Raw genomic sequence first — 23,507 nt, 5'->3', positions numbered from 1 at the left:
GCCACAAACAGGTGAAAAATGCAGAAAGATGTAACGTTCTTAGCAAGGAGACACATCCTTCATTTATGATCACCTACAACATATTTTCAAAGTAAAATCCTATCAAAGAAAATAAGCTCTGGTGATTCAACAGCCATAGGACAGCTGGCGTTTCCCTCCTCCCCCAACAACTGACACTCTCCAGAGGGACACCAGAATCCCCTGAATTTGAGCATTACATCTTACAACAAAATATTTAATTTTAATCAAATTTATTTTCCTAGGGGGCATTTAAAAGACCACACTAATCCACCACTTTCGAAATGGTAATTTATTTACTTAGTTCTTGCTTATTCAGGACTCTCGACTGGCTGACTTGGTTCCTCCAGGAATTAGCCTCTTCAGAGGTGGTGACAGTAGGTCTTCTGTGGAGGGAATTGCTGGGACAGGGTTCAGCTTCATTAAAGGGAGCTTTCAGGGAAAGCGGGAGCTGGGGTCCGGCTGCCAAGATTTTAATGAATTGCTTCAGATATTCTTTCTGGTGGCTTCCACTGTGTTTAGAAATTTGAGGAAAAAAAAATCTATGTACAGAACACATGGCAGTTGGACATTAAAAATCTGCCACACACACAAATATCTGTCATGCATTTCTTTTAAAATGGCTAAGTGCTACTCATGAAATTCACAAAGGATTTCAGGAGGTCAATGTGTATATTTCAATGAAAATATTTCTGTAATAGATATTATTTATTCCTTGTCATCAATTTCCCTGTGCAATTAAGTCATATGATTATTTTGCAAAAAACGTTTGATTTTAGTAATTTTTTTCCTGAGACCAGTTAATGGCAGTTTCTTATTATAGAGGAAAGGACAGTCATTTAAAAGGTAAAAATAGGCCGGGCGCGGTGGCTCAAGCCTGTAATCCCAGCACTTTGGGAGGCCGAGACGGGCGGATCACGAGGTCAGGAGATCGAGACCATCCTGGCTAACATGGTGAAACCCCGTCTCCACTAAAAATACAAAAAACTAGCCGGGCGAGGTGGCAGGCGCCTGTAGTCCCAGCTACTCGGGAGGCTGAGGCAGGAGAATGGCGTGAACCCGGGAGGCGGAGCTTGCAGTGAGCCGAGATTGCGCCACTGCACTCCAGTCTGGGCGACAGAGCGAGACTCTGCCTCAAAAAAAAAAAAAAAAAAAAAAAAAAAAAATAAAAGGTAAAAATAACATTTTTCATTAAGCTTTTCCTGTTATTTGACTATGGCTTATTTCAGCCAGTTTTGGAGAATTAAATTCATACAACACAAGGCCAATAAATGGGGTTAATTTCATTAGGGGTTTGCAGTACGGTGGGGGGAAATGCAATCTAATGTAAAGCCCTTGCATCTTTTAATTCAGTGTTTTAAATCAAACTTACCCATGTCACTAAAGTTTGCCTACAGCACGATAGGAGATGATAGTTCCTTATGTGGGGGAAAAAGAAAAAAACTCCATGAGACTTCAGAAATACCAGTCCTTCTGATAACATTTATGATTTTTAAAAATATTTTTTGGCCGGGTGCGGTAGCTCACGCCTGTAATCCCAGTACTTTGGGAGGTTGAGGCAGGGGAATTGCGAGGTCAGGAGATCGAGACCATCTTGGCTAACACGGTGAAACCCTGTCTCTACTAAAATTACAAAAAATTAACCAGACACGGTGGCACGTGCCTGTAGTCCCAGCTACTCAGGAGGCCGAGGCAGGAGAATTGCTTGAACCCGGGAGGCAGAGGTTGCAGTGAGCCAAGATTGTGCCACTGCACTCCAGCCTGGGCGACAGGGTGAGACTCCATCTCAAAAAAAAAAAGTATATATATATTTATTTCAGGCCAGGCATGGTGGCTCTTGCCTGTAATTCCAACACTTTGTGAGTACCTGGTGGGAGGATCAGTTGAGCTCAGGAGTTCAAGACTAGCTTGCCAAGATAGTGAGACCCTGTCTCTACAAAAAAATTTAAAAATTATCTGAGTATGATGGTACACACCTGTAGTCCTAAGTACTCTGAAGGCTGAGGTGGGAAAATTGCTTGAGTCCAGGAAGTGGAGGTTGCAGTTAGCTGTGATCATGTCACTGCACTCCAGCCTGGCTGACAGAGACACTGTCTCAAAAAAAAAATTTTTGTTTTTCCATTTTGAAACAATCACAAACTTACAGAAAAGTTGGGAGTTCAATATAGGAAACATTTTTTTCTGAACTATTTTAGAGTAACTGCTGATCTGATGTCCCATTACTCCCCGATAATTTAGGATGTATTTTGTACAAACAGGAATATTCTCTGATCCTTTCGTAGTTCATAAGCATGCTGATTGGGTGTTCACATGCTCACATGTGACATGTGCCACCCTCGAATCTTGGTACAATGTTGGGACATTACCCATCTGACATGAAAAAACTATTTACAAAAAAAAAGAACATTCTCCTATATAACCACAGTACAAACATCAAAATCAGGGAATTAACCTTGATTCAGTACTACCACCTAATCCTCAGACCTCTTCCTTTGTAGGAAAAGAATCCAGGACAGGATTATGTAGAACATTTGGCTGCCATGTCTCTTTAGTCTCCTTTCTGGAACAGTTCCTCAGCCTTTCAGTGGCTTTCATGACCTCGACACTTTAAAAGATTACAGTTCAGTTATTTTGTAGAATGCCCTTCAGCTGGTTCTGTCTGCTGTTTCCTCATGATTAGATTAAGGTTATTCATTTCTGGAAGTGGTTGTATCCTACAATTTCCATTTGTCCTATCACTGATGATGTTCACTTAATTAAAGTGATAAATAGCAGGCTTAATAAGTATTTTGTGGGATAGTATTTGGAAACTAGAGATCCTCTTCCTCAGACTTTCAATGTGTATATATATGTATTTTTAATACATATATTACATGTATTTTAATATATATTTTAATATATACATATCTGTATATATACAGATATATGCATATACATATATATGTATCTATATTCCTATGGACTTATGGTTTCCTGTTTTAATAGGTTATACTTCTTTATTGTCATTGTGTATTTTGATGTTCAAATTGTCCCAGATCTGGCCCATTGGAAGCTCCTTCATGTAACTGCCCAACAGGTTCATTTTGCCCTTCCCAGATAGAGCTGATTTATCAAGACATAGGAATTGCAATAAAGAGTTTAACCCAGGCAGAGCTGGCTGAACAGGAAACCAAAGTTTTATTATTACTCAAATCAGTCTCCCTGAAAATTGGGTTTTTAGGGGTAATTTGGCGGGTCTGGGGACAGGGAGTGGGGAGTGCTGATTGGTCAGGTGGGATGAAATCATAGGGAGTCCTCTTGTGCAGAGTCAGTTCCTGGTTGGGGGCCATAAGACCAGATGAGCCAGTTTATTGATCTGGGTGGGACCAGCTGATCCATGGAGTACAAGGTCTGAAAAAGACTTCAAACACCAATATTGGGTTTTATAATATTGATGTTATCTATAGGAAAAATTGGGGAGGTTAGCGATCTTGGGGTTTCTGGCTGCATGACTCTTAAACCATAATTTCTGGTCTTGTATCTAACTTGTGAGTCCTACCAAAGCAGTGTGGTCCCCAGGCAAGAAGGGGGTATGTTTTGGGAAAAGGCTGTTATCATCTTTGTTTCAAAGTTAAAATTCCTCCCAAAGTTAGTTTGGCCTACATCCAGGAATGAACAACGACAGCTTGCAGGTTGGAAGCAAGATGGAGTCGGTTAGGTCAGATCTCTTTCATTGTCATAATTTTCTCACTGTTACAATTTTTGCAACAGGGGTTTCATTCACTCTGGCTCCTGTGTCCTTCTGACATGTCCTCATGGTTCTTTCAGCATGTTCTTGTTTTCTGGCACTAGAAGGTGTTCCAGGTTCATCTTTCTTTGTGCCAGGTGTGTTGATTGATATAGGGGCATTGCTGCTCCCCGATGTTCAGAGGACAGAACTAGAGAATATATGCGTGTATGTGCATATATGCATATGCATATTCATTATGATATCTACCCCTCTATCTCCCTGTCATCATCTATGTATTAAAAACTATGTTGGCTGGGCATGGTGGCTCACACTTGTAATCCCAGCACTTTGGGAGGCCGAGGTGGGCGGATCATGAGGTCAAGAGATCGAGACCATCCTGGCCAACATGGTGAAACCCTGTCTCTAGTAAAAATACAAAAATTAGCCAGGTGTGGTGGTGCATGCCTGTAGTCCCCACTACTCAGGAGGCTGAGGCAGGAGAATCGCTTGAACCCGGGAGGTAGAGGTTGTAGTGCACCGAGATCACGCCACTGCACTACAGCCTGGAGACAGACCGAGACTCCGTCTCAAAAATAAATAAATAAATAAAAAATAAATAAAAACTATGTTTACCCAATACTTATAATTCCAATCCAACACTACAGCTTTTGTTTTTTCTTTTTTGTGACTCTTTTGCCTGCCAGTGAGAAACATGGGTCACATTATTCTTAATACATTCTCTTAAATCATTCAACCTCATCTTAGCTGCCACTCCCCTCCTTGGCAGATGCCCTAAGCCATGTGAAATTTGATACCCCAGGCTGAAAAACCACTCCTTGCCCACTGATCCATCCACACGGCCCACATGGACACCCTTCTCACTCTACTTAGACTCTGACATCTCATGCTGGGTGACCATTCCCTAGTCCCCACACCATCCCCCAAGGATAACCTCTTCTCCCTGCTTTAGTTCTGACATCCAAATTTTGGTCAACACCTTGCTCCAAACCCCTATGCAGAGGCTTGCTTTTCTTTGTCTACTCTGGTAGTTTTAGGATGGAATTGTTTAGAAGGGGAAGGGGAAGGAATAAAGGGTGAAAAGTAGGAAGGAAAAGTTGGAAAGGGGAAGAACGTTTATGTGGAAATCACAAGATTAAGTTTCTGTTTGAAAATGATACAGTTTCAATAAGAGAAGAATCAAGCCACTTAAAATGGAGTGTTTTCTGACTGATAACAGAATATAATATCCTTTCCTTCTTGGTCATTACAAATGATACTAAAATCCATGTATTCATTTATTCTATGAAATGAGTTATCATAGATGGTAACATAACTTTCATATGATTATATGTTTCTCAGCTGATCTCTTCATATTTTGTACATTCCATTGTTCTATTTGAGATATAGTAATTCCATACAGTTAATATTTGTTCATCAACAAAACTTTAAAAGGAACTTGGTGAAGCATTCTTGCTCTCAGAAGTGTTTAGTACTCTATTGTCACCTAAATTCTTCCCTGTTCCTTTGATTAAATCAGATATAGTTCCTTTAGAATACTTGAACTGTCGTCTAGCCCATCTTGTTAAATGGCAGTTCTTTATTTACTGCCAAGTCATAGGGCTATCATTCCATAGAACATTTCCTTAAAAAAATCTGTGTCAGTCTTCTTTTCAACAAATTTCAGGATGAGTACTTTCACTCTAACATCATAAATAATAGCCAAGCAGATTTAAAGAGTTATTCTATTAATCATTGCTAAACTCAGTGTCAGCTTTCTAAGAAAACAAAAACAATATACGAGTTTGTGACCAGCCTGACCAACATGGCGAAACCCTGTCTCTACTAAAAATACAAAAATTAATTGGGCGTGGTGGTGCGTGCTCATAATCCCAGCTACTCAGGTGGCTGAGGCAGGAGAATCGCTTGAACCTGGGAGGCAGGAGGTTGCAGTGAGCTGAGGTTGCGTCAGTGCACTCCAGCCTGGGCAACTGAGTGAGACCCTGTCTCAAAAAAAAAAAAAAAAAACAAAAAACAAAAAACAACAAGCAATATATGATGGCCCTGAGCATGTAGCCACCTATGCAACTACACAGGACAAAAATGAGCAGAAGTTGTCAGGAAGATGATCCCTTAAAGGCTGAACAATAATTTTATAGTCAAAATCAGAGTGAAGATACATTTTTAAAAATTAAGCTAGTTTTTAAAATTGAAAAGCTAACATGTGCCTAAGGTTAAAACAAAACAAAAAAAACCTAACAAACAAACAAAAAACAACCTTCACTGAGTTACATTCCCCACAGAAAACTATTGTTAACAGGAGTTGGGATAGTCCTTGGAATTCCATTTGTAACTGTTAAGAAATAGGACTATATCTTCTATTTTAAAACATATCTAAACAAAACTGTTAGATGAAGAAAATATGTAGGGTGTCAATGTGCTTCATTTTTAGGACAGAATTAAAAACTGCTATGAAATGACTGCAAAGACATCTGTATTATAACAGCACTTGGAATTGGCGATTCGGGAATTATTCATCTTGAATATCTTATGTAGTTTTAAAAATTCTCTAGAAAAACCACATCTGTTTTCATCTTCTCTTGTGTAAATCTTTAATACTGTTCTTGAAATTATACTAAGAAGAACACTGAAAAGTTAGCGAACGTATGTAAAGTAGATCACCTTGCTTTAGGATGCCCATTTATTTTATTAGGATCACTGTGTTGTGCTGTGCACAGAGTATGTTTTGGAGGACTCATATTCCTCTACCCCCTTGCCTACTGCATCTTGGTGAGGTCTCTGCTCTGCAACAAATCAACACAGGTTTAAAACTCAGTAATCCAGTCACAAAGAGAAAGAAAGAAAACAACCCCCATTTAAAGCGCCAGTGCTTCCCAAACTTCAGGGTGCACAAGAATCATCACCTTGAAGATTCTGATTCACTGCACTGCTTCACCTCTTTTCCTGCCTTGTGCTTGCATATCTACTACAGTGTAAGCACCTTTATCTCCTCCCTTTAGCTTATGGATTCTCTGTGGCTTGCCACTAGAACTTGTGACCCATGGCATGGTTCAAACTTCTGGAATCAGTATTTACCTCCATTTTAGATTTCTCCCGATACAGACCTTTAGCTCTGGTGTATCTTCAAAACTAGCCCTTCCATGCATATCCTCACCTGGCCCTCTCTATGGTGGACAGTAAGACAGCAATACTGAGGTGGAAAGATCCTCACATTAAGTAGCAGAATGTTGCTATTCAAAATGTCATCTGTGGACCAGCAGCTTTGGCATGACCTGGAAACTTGTTAAAATGTAGACTCTTTGGCACCACCTCACCCTGCTGAATCAGAATCTACCGTTTATCAAGATCCTTAGGTGATTTGAATGCTCATTAAAGTTTGAAAATCCCTGATTTAAGATGCTTTTGGCACAAGTAACAGAAAACTCAACTCAAACTGGCTTATATAATACATAGAATGACTTTCAGGTGATCTAATCCAGAGGCCCTTAGGTTATCAGGGCTTTGCAACAAACTCTTTTTGCTTATCTGAGCTTTTTCCTGTAAGCCTACTCCCTCAACATAACTTCACTTTATGTTCATAAAACAATACACAATATAGAATGTCTCTAATAAGTGTTCAAGCAAAAACCTATTATTATAGTGCTCTTTGGCCTGTGTCCTAAAGTTTGAAATGATCATTCCTTAAAATAGAAACCCTTGGTTGCAAGTAAAAATCTGACTCAATATCATTTAAATAATAGGAAATTCATCATCTCTAATATCAGAAAGGGCAGAGGATGGCTCCAAAAATAACATACCAAGGTTTCTCTTCTCTGTAGTTCTCTGGACTCTTTCTGACTCCAATGACTCCATTTTCAGTGTGCTAGATGACTGAAATTCCAGCAATCATATCCAGACCCCAAAATATCTAAAGACTGAAAGGGACCATCTTTTCCCATGTCTCTTGTTTTAAGAATAGAGAAATCTGTCATAGCAGAGGTTTCCTTACAACTCAGTGGCCAGAATTGGGTATCATACTCTGACAGAGATCTCTAATTGCTTCTGAATATTTACTTTCCCCACCTGCTTTAGTAACACTGTCCTGAGTTTTATCTGGGCACATCATTGGCCAGGTATGTTTCCTTGCCTCCCTTGAAAGCCACATTTGGCCATGTGACTAAATTCTGGTGAGTGAAATATATATAGAAATGTTGTGTAGACCTTCTGGGAAGTATCCTTAAAAGAGAGGTAGCATCCTCTTTTTATTCCTCTTCTCCCATTGTGATTTCTGGAATGCAGACACGAAGGCTGAAGCTTCTGCAACCCTCTTGGATCATGAGGACAAGGGTACACTCAAGATCAGGTGGAGCAAAGAACTGGAAGGAGCCTGGGTCCCTGATAAATTCAGGAACCTGTCCTAAGAGCTTTATTCTGCCTACCTCCAGATAGGTGACAGAATAAAACTTGTGAGTTTAATTTACTGTTAATCTGAGTTCTTATTAACTTCTGGAGAATCTAATCCTAACTGATACACGTGCCTTCCTATAGCACCCTCATGACTTTGGTCACATCTTTCTTTTATTATCTTATTATTTCTCACCTTCTTTACATTGGCTTTTTCACTTAATTTGAAGAGAATTTTTTATATCATCATTGCTTGACTATAAAATCAGTCCTGCCTGGCAAAAATAGAAGTTAACTGCAAAAATAAAAACAATGGAAATGTATTGAATTTTAAAAATTGGCAAACAATATTCCTGTATGACAAAGGCAACAAGCTTATTTGATATGAAATAGTAGTTGCATTAGCTCCTCGGGGGCTCCAGTGGTCTTCCTTTTATTCACTGACAGTATTAGCAGCTTCATTAGGCATTTATCTTAACATGTCTCTAGGGGGGGGAAATTCAAGACTTTTACATTTAGTTGGAGTAGTTTTCAAACTTAGCCTAAGAATCACCCGAGGCTCTGGGTAAAATGCACATTTCTGGGTCTTGCCTAGGTATAGACTCGAGACCAGGAGTCTGCATTGTAAAACAGTGCCCCAGATGACGTCAATACAAGTAGTTTTCAGACCTTAACTTCGGGAAACATGTGAAAAAGCATTCTTTATTACTGTATTCACTCATTCTTCAGTAATTGTCGAGCATCTTCCAGAGTGCTCTGTTAGCCCCTGGTGGGAGGCAAAGGGCAGAGGGTTTGCATGGAGACTTAAGATTCAGTTTTCATGTCTCAAGGGAGTACTGTATCAAATGAGATGCACTAGCAACGTTACCCTAGGAAGTTAGGGTTGGAGAGGTCCCTGTGGGCTGCTGTTGGGAGGAGAAGGCTCTGTGGCCAGGCTGGAAGGACCTGGAGGTTTTTCTGTAAGGAAGGAGGCTGGAGTCAGGAGTTCCTTAAGCCAAGTGAGCCTGGACTTGAGCTTCTAAATGAAAAGGAGTGAAGGCTCTGGTAAAGAGAAGACACATTGTCTCGGGGCAGTGAGCTGTTACTCAAGGTCTTCTGCACAGAGATAGGAGGAAGCCCGGTTTGGAGGAGAGTAATAACCTGGCGTCGATGTTCAGGATGAATGGGATCTAGCAGTAACCCAACCAATAAGTGTACCAGTGGTGTGCACCTGAACGAAGAGAACGCTGAGGAGTGGTGAGATTATGAAAACACTGAACTTATTTGTAGGGAGAAGGAAGGAGGTGAGAAGGCACCCAAGATGACAGGTGCCCCTGTAAGAATGAGAGCACTTTTTAAAGACATCTCCGCAGGGGGAATCCTAGGTAATTCAGCTTCCTCCAACCAATGCAGGGAGTTAAAAGACAAAGAGGACGCTGTTTGTATCAAGCGGATTAACCCTTTTTAGCGTTTCTCTTACAATGGGATCACCTTCGTCACCTGCTCCCAGTTGCTACTCATTACCTTAATAACACTAATAAAGCACCACCACCTCGAAGCTGGGGCGAATAGGCCTAAGAGACGGTCTACTTCTGCGGTGACCCTGAACTGCTCCAGGGGAGCCAGCTCTCTGAAGCCAAGTGGTTTCCACACTTTGCTGCACAGTGGAGTCACTCGGGGAATAAAGAAAATAGGCCTACACTCCAGGTTTGGAAGCCACCGGCCTAGCGGCCTCGCCAGGGCCCTGAAGCGCCCACGTCCTTGCGCCCTCTATCCTTGGCCCCGAGGGTGCGCGCGGAGGCCTCCCGCCCCGGCCGGCCTGGTCCTGGCGCCCGGTCCTCCCCGCCCCACCCCTACCCGCCTTGCCCGGTTCCGGGGCAGATGCGGGCCGCCGGCGGCTGAGGGCCGCAGGCCAGTAGGAGGTGGTGCCGGGGCTTCTCAGGCCAGGGCGCCGCGGAACCGAAAGCAGCGGGGGGCGGGGGAGAGGAAGGAGAGGGCGGGCGCGGGGACGCTAAGGCTAGGCGGCCACGCGGGGCCGGGAATGCCCGCGGCGCGGGGCCCCAGAGCCGCCCGGTGGCCGTGTCCGGGCGATGGCTCTCCGCCTGGTCGCCGACTTCGACCTCGGGAAGGACGTGCTCCCGTGGCTGCGGGCGCAGCGGGCGGTGTCCGAGGCCAGCGGGGCCGGAAGCGGCGGCGCAGGTGCTGGAGGCGCGCGTCGGGGCGGGGTGGGGGCGGGGAGTGCGAGTCCCTCCTAGTCCCCTGGCTCGGACCCGGCGGGGAGCAACTCGGGGTCCTGCCGCCCTGTGGAGGCTGGTGCGAGGGCGCCACTCCCCTCCTCAGAGGACTCTTTTGGCTTTGCCACCCTCACCCAGCCACGGCGGAAGGTCTGGGGCAGAGCCCGGGCCAGGTGGCGGCGGGGCCTTAGGCGCCTGGCTAGCTGCCGGCCCGCGGGAATTCTCCCTTGGCCGAGGGGCCGGGACGCTGGCGGGTCCCTCAGCATCATCTCACGGCGAGGGCAGAGGGTCGTGCTCAGCTCAGCAGTCGCATCTCATCTCCCGGGGGGTTCATCGGCCGCGCAGGGGCTTTGCCGAGACAGGGGTGCTCCTGGAAGCTTCACGTTTTGAGAAAGAATCCGTGAGCACCAAGGAAACCACGCTATACCTAACAGTGAAACAGTCTGTCCCCACATTTGCGAGACGTGTTTCTGCCTCTGTTGAACCGTGTCCGTGGCTTAGGGGACACGGGGCTCGGCGCTAGAGGCGCGAGAAGGCAGGGGCCGCCTCCGGGCTGCGGGCTGCGGAGCGAGAGCCCTCAGGCGCCCCCGAGCTCCGCACCTGTGCAGGCTGGGGCTGCACGCGAGGTGCTAGGCTCCCGGTCCAGCCACCTCGGGGCTTTTTCATGATTCGGTAAGGGAGTGAAAGTGACTTTTGAGCCTTCCCAGCACTGATCTACTTTAAAGAAGGAGAACGTTGTGATTTCTCACAAAGTTTTTAAAGTCTTCTGTAAATGTTGGACCTTCAGAGCTTACATGCAGCTTCAAAGCAGCGATACCTGTGGGTCTCACCTTGCGTGTAGGGCGTTGTCCACTTCGGTAAATTTGGAAGTGGGTTTTTCGGAAGTGGGTATTAAATGACCGACATATACAACTCCTTTCCCTAAACGCTGGTGAAATTTTTCTTGATGTAAGTTATATATCAAGTTGCTATCTTGTATCTTCACACTCTCCTGTGACTATAGCGGAGTTATTTGTAGGTTTCCTGGCTTGGAATGTTATTAGTTCCAAATAAGGAGTTATATGTTTGTGTAGCGTATGCATTGAGTTTGCATTAGTGTCATGATTAGTAAGGCTTTACTTTTTTTCGAGGTGGGGAGGGTGGTCAAGGAAGAATTTTATGCAAAAATTAGCTGGGCGTGGTGGCACGCGCCTGTAATCCCAGCTACTCGGGAGGGCTGAGGCAGAAGAATCGCTTGAACCTGAGAGGCAGAGGTTACAGTGAGCTGAGATCGCGCCACTGCACTCCAGCCTGGGCAACAGAGTAAGTCTCCATCAAATAAATAAATAAATGAATGAATGAATGAATGTAACCCAAATGTCTGAAAAGTTTTTGAAGGCTTAACTTTTTGAAATACAACAGGCAGCTCTGTCTTTTACCACGAAGTACTCCTTTTTCTGGACTCCCACTTTATTTTGCTAAATGGCAGGTGTCTGCAAATGAGAAGTGAGATGAAGTGTGAAATGCCACAGTCTTACGTTTCAGTAATGTGTGTTGTGCTTGAAAAGCTGAGTGTGAGCCACTTGGACCTGGCTTCCTTGTATCTTTCGCTCATCTCTGAAGAAATACAAACTTGTGTATTGACCTTCCACTAAATAGATAGCTCTAGGTCCTCAGAAGGTACTTTCTGAAAATACTAGCTTTTCTGATACTGGTAGTATTTTGCTCTTTCAGAGCAAATATCTTGGCAAGATATTAGCCCTGTTATACTAAGGTAATTATCACCTCTGATAATCACCAGTGGGTGGTAGCTCAAAAATACCCCCACACAAATTAATTCCTGTTCTGTAATTTATAGCAGTGGCAGGGAAATCTGGGATTCTGTCTCATTTCTAGCACAGCAGTTACTACACACATTTGTGCAAGTCATTATCCTTTCAAAGTTCCAGCTTTTCAAATGTAAATTATGAATAATTATATCATTGTAATGCCTCCTCTATGCATACTTGCTTTCTAAATTTGAAGCCTTAATATTTTTACATCAACAAATACAATTGAAGTTTTCTTAGCGGTGCTAAGTAATTCTCATGAAATATGTATGACATATTCCTGACAAAACAGAGAGCTGGGCTAAGTCAGCCATGGAAATTCTGTGCCTATAAGATAGCATTTTGGTCAAAAAGGGGTCAAGGAGGAAAGAGACCAGATTTGGTTACTGCATTTGCTCCTGGTTCTGAGTTGAACTTTTGAGAAAACGGTTTCTCCTGAAATAAAAGAAGATATTTGTTAAAAATCAAAACAACTGCATAAAAGAATATTTTAACATGTAGCTGTAAATAATAAAAAACCAAAGCAAAACCATGCACCCACGACCCAGCTTAAAAATAGAGCAGTGTCAAGACTCTTGAAGGCTCTTATGTGCTCCTTTCTGATTCTCTCCTTCTCTCCTCCTCACCTCCTAGGTTAGCAACCATTTAAATTCTTATATTTTAACATTACTTTGACTTTATTTGTAGTTTAGCCCATATGTATATCTCCCTCGGCAAAATATTTCATTTTGCTTGCCTGTGAACTTTAAAGCATGCTGTATGTATTCCTTTTGCTTATTTTCCTTCTCAATATTGTGAGATGTACTCATATTGACTGGCTAGCTGCAAGTTATTAATTTGTATTAATTAATGCTGTATAGTGTTCCATCGTGTGAATTCAACATGATGGTGGACATGGAGATGCACCCCTTAGATTTTCCTTTCAAAGAAGAGTTTGTCCCAGATGCTGTGAGTATAGTCAGCAGGCAGTCTTCAACTGTCAGCCCCTTCAGGGATTGCCTGGCAAGAGGGCTGCCCTACCCAACTTCACTTCCTTTTGGGTGTGGACCACATGAGATTGAGTGGGCTTTAAAGGCCTGGCCATTTTGATTGAACATGGGACAACTCCATTTCAGTTCTGAAGCTTCCTCTGTGGGGGGCCCAAGGTCACCTGAGGATATTGGGCCTGCATTGCTGCTGGACTTCTCACCCTACCAGGACTTGCTGCCTTCTCCTTCCTCTTACGGGTGTTAATCCCACTTTCCTGAGCACTCCCTGATGAATATACTGGGTAGTAAACTCTGTCTCAGAGTGCTTCCTAGGGAACCCAACTTATTTTTCCAGTGGGTGGCTTTTGGGGGGTTTCTGGGGTTTGCTATATGGTCAGTACTCTTACCACCTGGTGCACACAGGCCTAGGTTTCTCTAGAATGTATGTCTAAAAGCGGAGTTGCTGAGTTATAGGCTGTGCACATCTTCATCTTTCCTGGGCAGTGCCAAATTGTTTTCCAAAGTGTTGTACTTATTAACACTCCTATTTGTGGTGTGGAAATGTTTCTGATACTCACTATCCTCACAAGCCCTTGACAGTTCAGGATTTAAATTTTTTTTTTTTTTGGTCAAACTGGTAGGACTAATTATTTCATTGTGCTCCGTGGTTGAGCATCTCTATGTATTTGCCGGCTATTTGAATTTCCCCGCCTGTGAAATGTCTATTCATCCTTTTGTCCACTTTCGTATTTTTTTTAATTGATTGTTTTAGGAGTTACATTTTTGGGATTCTAGTTCTTTGTTTATCACATATGTTGCAGATACTTTTCTCTCAATCTATCACTTTTGTTTCAGTTTGTGATGGTGCCTTTGATAAACAGGGGTTCTTAATGTAGTCTAAATTAGGAATTTTTCTTTATAGTTTGTACCTTTTAGGATCTCTTAAATCCTCCCTGTTTTGAAGTCATGAAGACATTTTTAATATTAACTTTTAGAAGCTTTATGACTTTTTTACATCTTGATTTTAATCCACCTAGAATTTATTTTTATGTGGTATGTAGGAGTCCAATTAAAAAAATTAATAGCTAATTGTTTCAATATTATCAACCAAATAGTCCTTTTAGTTCTCACAACAAAGCCCCTTCTGTCACATCAAGCTGCCTTATGTAGGTCTCCTTTTCTGAGTTCATTTTGTTCCATTATCTCAACTTGACAACTTTTTCTTTTTCTTTTTTTTTTTTTTGAGAGTCTGGCTCTGTCGCCAGGCTGGAGTGCAGTGGCACGATCTCAGCTCACTGCAACCTCCGCCTCCCAGGTTCAAGCGATTCTCCTGCCTCAACCTCCCAAGTAGCTGGGATTACAGGCATGCGCTGCCACTCCCAGTGAATTTTTGTATTTTTGGTAGAGATGGAGTTTCACCATATTGGTCAGGCTGATCTCAAACTCCTGACCTCAAGTGATCTGCCCACCTCGGCCTCCCAAAGTGCTGGGATTACAGGCGTGAGCCACCATGCCCGGCCATGACAACATCTTAATAACTATGCTTTATGATAAGTATTGATAACTGGTAGGGTAAGTCCCCTCACCTTAGTATTCTTCATGAGTGTCTTAGCTGTTGTATGCCCTTTGCTTTCTCATATATATATTTTTGAATCTGCCTGTCAGATTTCACAAAAGAGTTGATTTGAATTTCCTTTAGTCACATTGCCTCTATAGATCAGCTTGGGGAGAATTGGCATCTTTACGATATTGGATCTTCCTAACTATGAATAAAGTATAGTTCGTTATTTATTTAGATCTTTTTAAATGACTCTTAATAAGTCTTAGAATTTTCTCCATGAAGGTTCTGCACATGTTTTGCTAGATTTCATCCTAGGTTATTTTTTGTTGCTCTCATAACTAGCACACTTAAAAACATGACATGTTGTAACTATTGCTGGTATACAGCACTGTAACAGATCTTACATGTTGATTTTTGTATCCAGTGCTCAATCCCTTGTTGGGATTGATCACATCTTCAAGAAAATAAGATCCACAATATGTAAGTTTTCTAACATTTAAATGTCAATATTGAAGACTGGAAAGGATGTAGATTTTCTTGCCTGCTTTTATTATTCTTGGATTTATGAAACACCAGATTGACTTGTCTTTCAAATATTGTAATCTTTGCCAGGGAAGTGGTATATTTTACCAAGTGACTGATTCAAGAATAGTACTTTTTTTATGTTGCCTCTTATGTATTCCTAGATTGATTTGGGGGCCAGAAGGTTACCTTAGTCACATTGTTTTCACCTTTTTTTTTTTTTTTTTTTACTGTTTTCTTGCCACTATCCTTTCATTTCTGCTAATTCTTTCCTGGTCTCCTTTTCTAATTCTCATTTCTCTCTTAACTTCATTTTGCTCAGAATATGAAATATAAATCACATAATGTTTACTGCATAGGTTTAGGAATTGTAATAACTGGTCATCTTGAGCCTGAGGATTTATATGAATTATTTACAGAATAATAATGTTATAGGCATAATCATATTTTATCACCTCTTGATGTATGTATTAGGAACGAGTTCAAAATTTTGTATGAGGCTCATGACATTTTTCTCCTTAAGTATGGTCATTGGAAAGACAAATACTTTGATTTTTGTCTCATAGCAGTTTGGGATAAAATGTACACATTTGACAAACCCTCTTCATGTAAAGTGAAATCACTTTTGTTTGACAAAGAATAGATTGAAACTAATGAGAATATCTGGCCAACCAGCTTGTTTTACAAGAGCTATGCCTTGCCAATACCTTCAATATCTAGGTACTCTCCTTTCTTTTATAGATTTACCTATGCAAGTATCTATCAAAATGCTACATTGTTTTCTTCATGAGTACTGAGTACACTAAACTGTGAAATTAAACCACATTTCCTCATTTGAAATTGCAAAACTTCTTCCTCTGGACTTTCCAGTGATGAACTACTGGGAGAAGAGTCAGAATGAATAAGCAAAGAGGTTACTGAATACTTCTTTTAAAAGGGTGTGTTAAGACATGGGCAGCTAGTCCAGGGAGAAAGAGCTGATGGCTTAATAGTATGTGGTGAGACATTGGTCTCTGGATTTGCAACATTACCAAATTTGTCTATTTCAAATGTCCTTGAAATGTGAACCATGTACTTAACTGCAGGGTTATTCAGCCTTGCAGTTATTACCTAATGTTCCCATGACAACATTATTTTTATTTCTTTCAACTCTGTCTGTCATGGTTATAAGATGGTCCAAGTTATGCCCTCTAACGAATACTGCTTAATATGTAATGTACATTTGTAGTTCAGTGGTTCTTAAGCCTGGCTGCCCGTTAGAATCACCCAGGGAACCTAAAACACATACATATACATCAGAGAGTGGGCTCCACACCAGCTCAATAAAATCAGGTTATCCTGGGTATGGCTTGGGGCATCAGTGTTCTTTTAAAAGCTCCCCTAATGATTTTAAGACAGCCAGAGTTGAGAACCACTAGTTTAATGGGATAAGCATGTGTCATTTATTGTAATCTGCGTTTGTTGGAGAATTTTTTCCTCTTAATGTTATAGTAATCTGAAAATAGATATGCCTTTGCAAGTAAATTGGATTTAGCAAGATTTCTTGTAAAGAAGTTTCTTATCTTAGCCGAAACCTTTTAAGTGTACTTTTGAGACGGTCTCTTCTAGCATACTTATAATCTTGAAAGAAAAAAAATACTTCTCAAAATATTGACACATTGCATTCCAGAAGTTTGGAGTCATGTACAGGATGAAAAATAACTCACTGAAATTCTCTTTAGATGTCTACAATATCTACCTTTCAAAGGATTTTTGAGTAACTACTCATTTTCTCATTGTAAGCTTGATACAGAACACTCAGCTCATTGTTCTGTTTACCTTTTTCTAGGTTTGAGTTCAGTCTATGCCACCTTTTCACTGTATATGGGTCAAGTATCATTATTGCGTTGAAAAGTGTAGTAGGCCTGGAATACCTTGTACAATGCAGATGAGATAGAAATGAGAACTTTCTAAATTGTGAAGGGCTACTTAGCCATAAGCATTATTATCATTATTATTATTATTAAGAGACGGGGTTTTGCTATTTTGCCCAGGTTGGTCTTGAACTCCTGAGCTCAAGCCATCCTCCCACCTTGGCCTCCCAAAGTGCTGAGATTACAAGCATGAGTCATCATGCTCGGCCCATAAACTATTTAAATCCTAGTCCCCTAAGAGACTAAATTATTATCCTTATTATCCTTCAGTGTGAAGTGAGTCTGACATCTCAGTATACATGTCAATATACTGACAAACGTTTATACCCATGTGTAGAAAACACTTTGCCCTATCCTTTTGCCCTGCCCCTAGGAGATGCACGAAGCTACTGCTTGTGAGGGGAAGGGAAGAGAGATCTCAGGATGATGTCTAAGTTCTCAGTGAAACCTGTTCTTCCTCTCTCTAAATGTTTCCCACGTCCAGCTCCAGTGCCAGTGTCCAGCTCACCAATTATCCTTATTTTTTATCTTGTCTTTTCCTTTTAGGAATATAGATAGAAATTTGCTGAGTTACACATATTTTGCATATGTTTTGTCTTAATATTAGAATTTGTCATAATCAATGTAATTAATGTAAAAACTATTCCTGTATGGGAAAAATGAGTCAAATTTAAGCAATTTTATTTATTTATGTATTTATTTATTGAGACAGTCTTGCTCTGAAGTGCAATGGCTCGATCCCAGTTCATTGCAACCTCCACCTTCTGGGTTCAGGTGATTCTCCTGTCTCAGCCTCCTGAGTAGCTGGGATTACAGGTGTGCACCACCATGCCCAGCTAATTTTTTGTATTTTTTAGTAGAGATTGGATTTCACCACGTTGACTAGGCTGGTCTTGAATTCCTGGCCTCAAGTGATCAGTCTGCCTCAGCTTTCCAAAGTGCTGGGATTACAGGCATGAGCCACTGTGCCTGGCCATAATTTTGGATAACTTTTGAGGAAATTGGAAAAATACACACTTCTGCCCAGTTAGTGATAATTACAATGCTGACTCTACCAATGTTTAAATCCTTTAACTGTAGAATTAGGAGAAATATCCTAAAATTTTAGAAGAAAGATGGTCAGTTAACTTATAAGTTAAATGTTTTGTGTAAAGAGTCTGTATGTCCTTCTGCAAAATATTACTTTCATATAGACAAGGACACAAGTTATAAGTTCACGGCTTAGTTAATTTTCACAAAGTGAAGCACACTCATGCAACTAGGACTCAGAACAGCAAGGAAAACATTAACAGAACCTCAGAAGTCCTTCATGGTCCTTCCTAGTAGTCACTTATCTAACACTGTAGATTAGTTGTGCCTATTATCGAAAACTTATGTATGAATTGAAACATACAATTTGTACCTTTTTTGGTGGTGGGGAAGGTTCTTTTGCTCAGTTTTATATGTGTTATTGCAGAATGTTAATTCCTTGTTTTGTGCTATTGTTTGAATATAACACAATTTATTCATTCTTCACTTAATGGATAGTTTGGGTTTCTGGTTTGGGCAATAATGTACCACAGTACTATAGACATTCTTATGTGTCCCTTGCTAAATATATGTATATATTTCTTTTGAGGATGTATGTACAAGTGTAGTTGCTGAGTCATGTGTTCAGATTCACTAGGTACTGCCAGTTTTCCAATTTATACTCCTATTAACAATGTATGAGAGTTTCAGTTGCGTCAGTTTTTTTTTGCATCACGTAATACTAAAACATAGTAAGTCAAGGATGCATGTTATAACTTTTAGTATAACTAATGAAAGAATAGCAAAAACGTGACAAATTAATAGGTAATAGAATGAGATCATAAACTTAGTTCAGAAGAGTAGTACAACAGGTGAGACACATAGAAAACAAATAGTAATATGACAAATAACCCAATATGTTAGTAATTACATTAGATGTAAATGGACTACATACCCCAATTAAAAGATTAAGAACGTCAGATTGGAGGAAAAAATCCCAAGTAGATACTGCTTATAAAACATATCTTCAATATAAGGACACAGGAATATTAATAACAGAAAGTTATGCATGCACTAACCAAGCTTATGTAGTTATATTATTAATATCAGACAAAGTAGACCTTAAAGTAAAAATAATTATTAGAAATAAAGGATGTTGTATAATGAATAAAGGGTTGCTAATCCAGCTCCTATTTTAAAAATTTGTGTGTAATTTTTCAGACCCAACCATGTGCAGTTACAAAGACTTGATCTGACAGGCCTTACGGGAGAAAGCTGCCCTCCTCAAATCCGACTTGGTGTGTGGCCAGTGCACCGTAGTCCCTGAAATGAGTTGTAGGTGTGATTCAGGCCCCGCTGGATCATCCATACTGTTACAGATAGCTGCATTCCTAGCCCAGGTTCTTCATTTAGAGGCCTCTTGATCAGAGGCCTTTAGCAGAGACCTTTCTCAGGTGCCTCTAAACCACTAAAACCACCTTAGCAGGTGGAAGAGGGAAGCTTTGAAGACTGCTTTTTCTCTACTCCAGTGAAATACTTTTCCACTCCTAGCTCTTCTCCCTCTCCCTACCCTTGGCACCTGGATCCATGATACTGCAGGAACCTTTTTGGGAGGGTCCCTCGATAGTGAAGAGAGCTCCATATCTGTGTTGATTCACTTGACCCTTGGCTAACGGCACCATTCCATGGGGAGAAAATAGACCAGGGACAATAGCACTTTCTCTTGTTTAGCCTCTTGCTTTATAGCGTCACAGTAAGTGATTAAAAGCTTGACTGTTAAAAAGTTAATATTAACTTTTTAATCTTGTTTTAATTGAGTACTCAGACAGCTGGCAGCTCAGCTTAGAGCCTAACAGGGGTTAATCCACCAGGAGGCTATAACAATTCTAAATTTGTATGTCCTTAATGATGTATCCTCAAAATGCATAAAGCAAAAACTAACAGATACTTGAAATTTATTGTATAACATTCACACAGAAAAGAGCGTACAGCTCAGTGAGTTATCATAGAGTATATCAGTATGCCCAAGACATTTAACATTACCAACACCTAACAAGGCTCTCTTCAGATACTTCTCAATGACTATGGCTTTCTCCTTCCTTAAAGGTCACTACTGTTTGTACTTCTAATAAAAGAGATTTGTTTCGCCTGTTTTTAAGTTTTATATAATAGGATTATTAGTATATATTTATATTTGGTTTCCTTTACTAATATATTGGTTAGATATGTTTCTAACCATCTTCTGCTGAGTATTAACCTGCTATTATCATTTCAGATGTTTTAGAAAACGATTATGAGAGCTTACGTGTATTAAATGTTGAAAGAAATGGAAATATTATTTATACATATAAGGTATGTCTATATTCTTTTTTATTGTGGTAAGATGTAAAATATACTGTTTTTAATCATTTATATTCTTTTTATAGAATTCTATACTGTATCTTATTGAGGGGTAATGAATAAACTTGTCGGCATTTAATCTTAACTTATGACTTTGTGTGTGTGAGATTGAATAAAGTGATTGAAATTTAGTAGTAGTAGGTTGGGCATGGTGGCTCACATTGTAATTCTAGCACTTTGGAAGGCTGCAGCGGGCGGATCACTTGAGGTCACAAGTTTGAGACCAGACTTGCCAACATGGCAAAACCCTGTTTCTACCAAAAAATACAAAAATGAGCTGGGCGTGGTGGCGCACACCTGTAGTTCCAGTTACTCAGGAGGCTGAGGCAGAAGGATTGCTTGAACCCAGGAGGTGGAGGTTGCAGTCAGCTGATATTGTGCCACTGCACTCCAGCCTGGGTGACATAGCGAGATCCTGTCTCAAAAAAAAAAAAAAAAATTAGTATTAAATGTTTCTTCATTTTAAAATAAAACTAAATGGGCATATCTGACATAATAACTCAAATTTTGAATCAATGAACAATTTCATTTTCTAGACAAAAAATGCCAAGTAAAAATGTTTAAACCTAATTAATATGTTAACATTTTATCATTGGAGAAAATGTTAAATATGATTAGTCTCTTCAGACGTAGATATGTTAGGACTTGACTTTTGAAGCATTATTATTATTTTGTTTTTAGAAACAGGGTCTTACCCTGTCAACCAGGCTGGGGTGTAGTGGCATAATCATAGCTCACTGCAGCCTCAAACTCATGGGCTCAGGTAGGTTCCTTGAGCTCCTGCCTCAACCTCCCCGTTAGCTAGGACTACAGGCATGTGCAGCATTGTTATTTAACAACGTATTGTCAATGTCAAGTGTTCTAAGGAAAATTTAGCTTTACTATAATAAGCACACATGAATAATTCAAATGGCCAGTTTGCTTTGCACAGTTACATCACTGTACTTTTTTAAGTAAAAATAATTATTGTAAGTTGTGTCTTAGAATGGTACCTTTAAGGAATTGTGTGATTCACAATGTTTTACTTATAAGAATGCTGTGGACTTGTCCTAGCCGTCCCTATTATCTATCAAATGTGTATATTTTCAAAGACATAAGTGGAAGTATAAAAAGATTTACTCCTTCACCATGCTCAGTCCTACTAGACAGTTCCCCAAACTCACTGAGCTCTACACTATTGATGCATTTTATTCTTTGAGCCCAAATGACTAGCTGAACTGGATTCAGTCCCCCTCTGACAGGCACAGAAAGCTTCTTTTAAAGTACTTACTGCTAAGATTGAGTTATTGCAGGTTGGTTTTAAAACTAGTAACATTCTAACTTCCTAAACGATGACATTTAATAAACATCTGTTTAATTTTTTTTAGGATGATAAGGGAAATGTCATCTTTGGATTATATGATTGTCAAACCAGACAAAATGAGGTAAAAATCACCATAAATCATAGATTACTCATTGGTTACTTTACTGCCTTTAGAGTTTTCTTCGTCTCCTCCTTTTTCTAGACATAAATTCCAACTGTATTTTCTTTTTTCTCTAACCATTTTATTTGAAAAAACAGAATTGCAATTTAAGGCATGCACACAGACCAGGGTGGTCTTTGGTATGTCCAAAGAACTAAGAAAGTTTGGGGGTTTTATCAGAAAGAGAAATGTTACATATGGCTTTGAAAGAAAACTCACTGGCAATAGGAAAGTTTCTAGGAGCTGGCAAGATCTCATTGGTGTGTGAAAGCAGTAGGTAGAACTAGTTTTAGAGCCATGGCAGTTTGTTTCAGTAGCTACTAGGTGAAGCTATTCTTAAGTTTATGGCATTTGGTCATTTTGGCAGCTGGCTTGCAAGACACCTGGGCGGGCAGGCACTTGTGCCCCATGTGCTTCTCTTTTCCTCTCCTGATCTCTTGATTTAACTCAATTGAGTATGACAGAATAACTCTAATTCATGCAATCAGTTATCATAGTATATGCAACAGTTTTATTCTTTTATTTGTTGATGGGCACCTGTTTCTAACATTTATCTATTACGAACACTATTGTATATGTAGCTATTTTAAAATTCTTTTGTATGCATATTTAGGAGTGGGAATACCAACTTTATTTTCTAAAACTTTATATTTCTTTGCTTTCCTTCTCCCTTAACGATCTCTTGGTCCTATTAAACAAAAAACACAAGGACTATTGAACCAAAAAGTAAGGTGAAGTCTCTTAGACCTTTGAGATTTAAGTAAAATTGGCTCAAACAAATTATTCAGTATCCTGTAAGAAAGTAGGAGGTCCAGTGTCCTCCTTGAAATTTGTGTACTTCCACATCATCGTATAATGACCTCTGACTCTTTCTGCTTCTGCTTAACCTTCTTGTGTCTTATTTCTCATTATTTCTTAATGATTCAGACAAGGAACCCCTTTCCTTTTTTTTTCCCCCAGATTATTCACATAAGGCATTGGTTGATGTGACAGGTGACTTTGTCTAATTCTGGGAGCAAATGAGAGCGAGTAATTTTGTGCCTATGTAAAAACAATTTAGAATTGAATATTGGACATTTTTGAACTTAAATGTCCTTTATCCGTTACAAATTTCTTACAGGTCGCCTTACTCTTCAGGGTTCCAATATGCTGCTTGGTTAATTCTCTCTTCCTTCTTCCACCCCTTTCACATTCATTCATTCATTCATTCACTCACTCATTCACTGATCCAACAAATAAGCATTGAGTGTTTTCCCTGTCAGGTGCTGGAGACACAGTGATGATCAACGTAAACTCTTTCACAATACACAGTCTAGGGAAAGAGAATAAATACCAAGTTTTCAGTGCAATTGTTGCTTAATTTCTGTGTGGCATGTATTCTAAAAAAATGGATTGAGAGGAGACACCATAGTCTGTCTTCCCTCAATCCAGTTGTGGTGACTGCTGTTATCTTTTGTGGTCATATTCCGCTCACATTTCCCAAGACTGTGAGCACTTGACAGTAGGAGCACTTTGCATACCAA

At 40.3% G+C, this 23,507-nt stretch overlaps 1 protein-coding gene, 1 long non-coding RNA gene and 1 other non-coding gene across 6 annotated transcripts in view; 2 read left to right on the top strand and 1 right to left on the bottom strand.

Moving 5' to 3' along the window:
• Positions 1–295: 295 nt before the first annotated feature.
• LOC117072631 lies at positions 296–9,981 on the bottom strand. Its single transcript, XR_004432887.1, has 3 exons — positions 9,808–9,981; positions 1,391–1,436; positions 296–530 (listed from the first exon to the last, which is right to left on the bottom strand). It is a non-coding gene; the product is annotated as an uncharacterized LOC117072631 (long non-coding RNA).
• LOC117073895 lies at positions 2,289–2,394 on the top strand. Its single transcript, XR_004433442.1, has one exon. It is a non-coding gene; the product is annotated as a small nucleolar RNA U13 (small nucleolar RNA).
• A 98-nt stretch (positions 9,982–10,079) lies between the features above and the next one.
• GSAP (gamma-secretase activating protein) overlaps positions 10,080–23,507 on the top strand; it is a 102,278-nt gene continuing 88,850 nt past the window's right edge. For 2 of the 4 annotated variants that reach the window (XM_033192967.1, XM_033192964.1), the window contains exons 1-3: positions 10,080–10,306; positions 20,397–20,473; positions 21,889–21,945. In XM_033192967.1, the coding sequence (XP_033048858.1) occupies positions 10,198–10,306; positions 20,397–20,473; positions 21,889–21,945 (243 nt within the window). In that variant the 5' untranslated portion in view covers positions 10,080–10,197. The remainder of the gene's footprint in view (positions 10,307–20,396; positions 20,474–21,888; positions 21,946–23,507) is intronic. The other 2 variants (XM_033192966.1, XM_033192968.1) reach the window with 2 other exon arrangements.

The sequence above is a fragment of the Trachypithecus francoisi genome, unplaced genomic scaffold, assembly GCF_009764315.1.
Source record: "Trachypithecus francoisi isolate TF-2019V2 unplaced genomic scaffold, Tfra_2.0 Lachesis_group4, whole genome shotgun sequence".
NCBI classification, from domain to species: domain Eukaryota; kingdom Metazoa; phylum Chordata; class Mammalia; order Primates; family Cercopithecidae; genus Trachypithecus; species Trachypithecus francoisi.
Note: the sequence above shows the minus strand (reverse complement) of the source record. Positions and strands in the feature narration are given on the sequence as shown.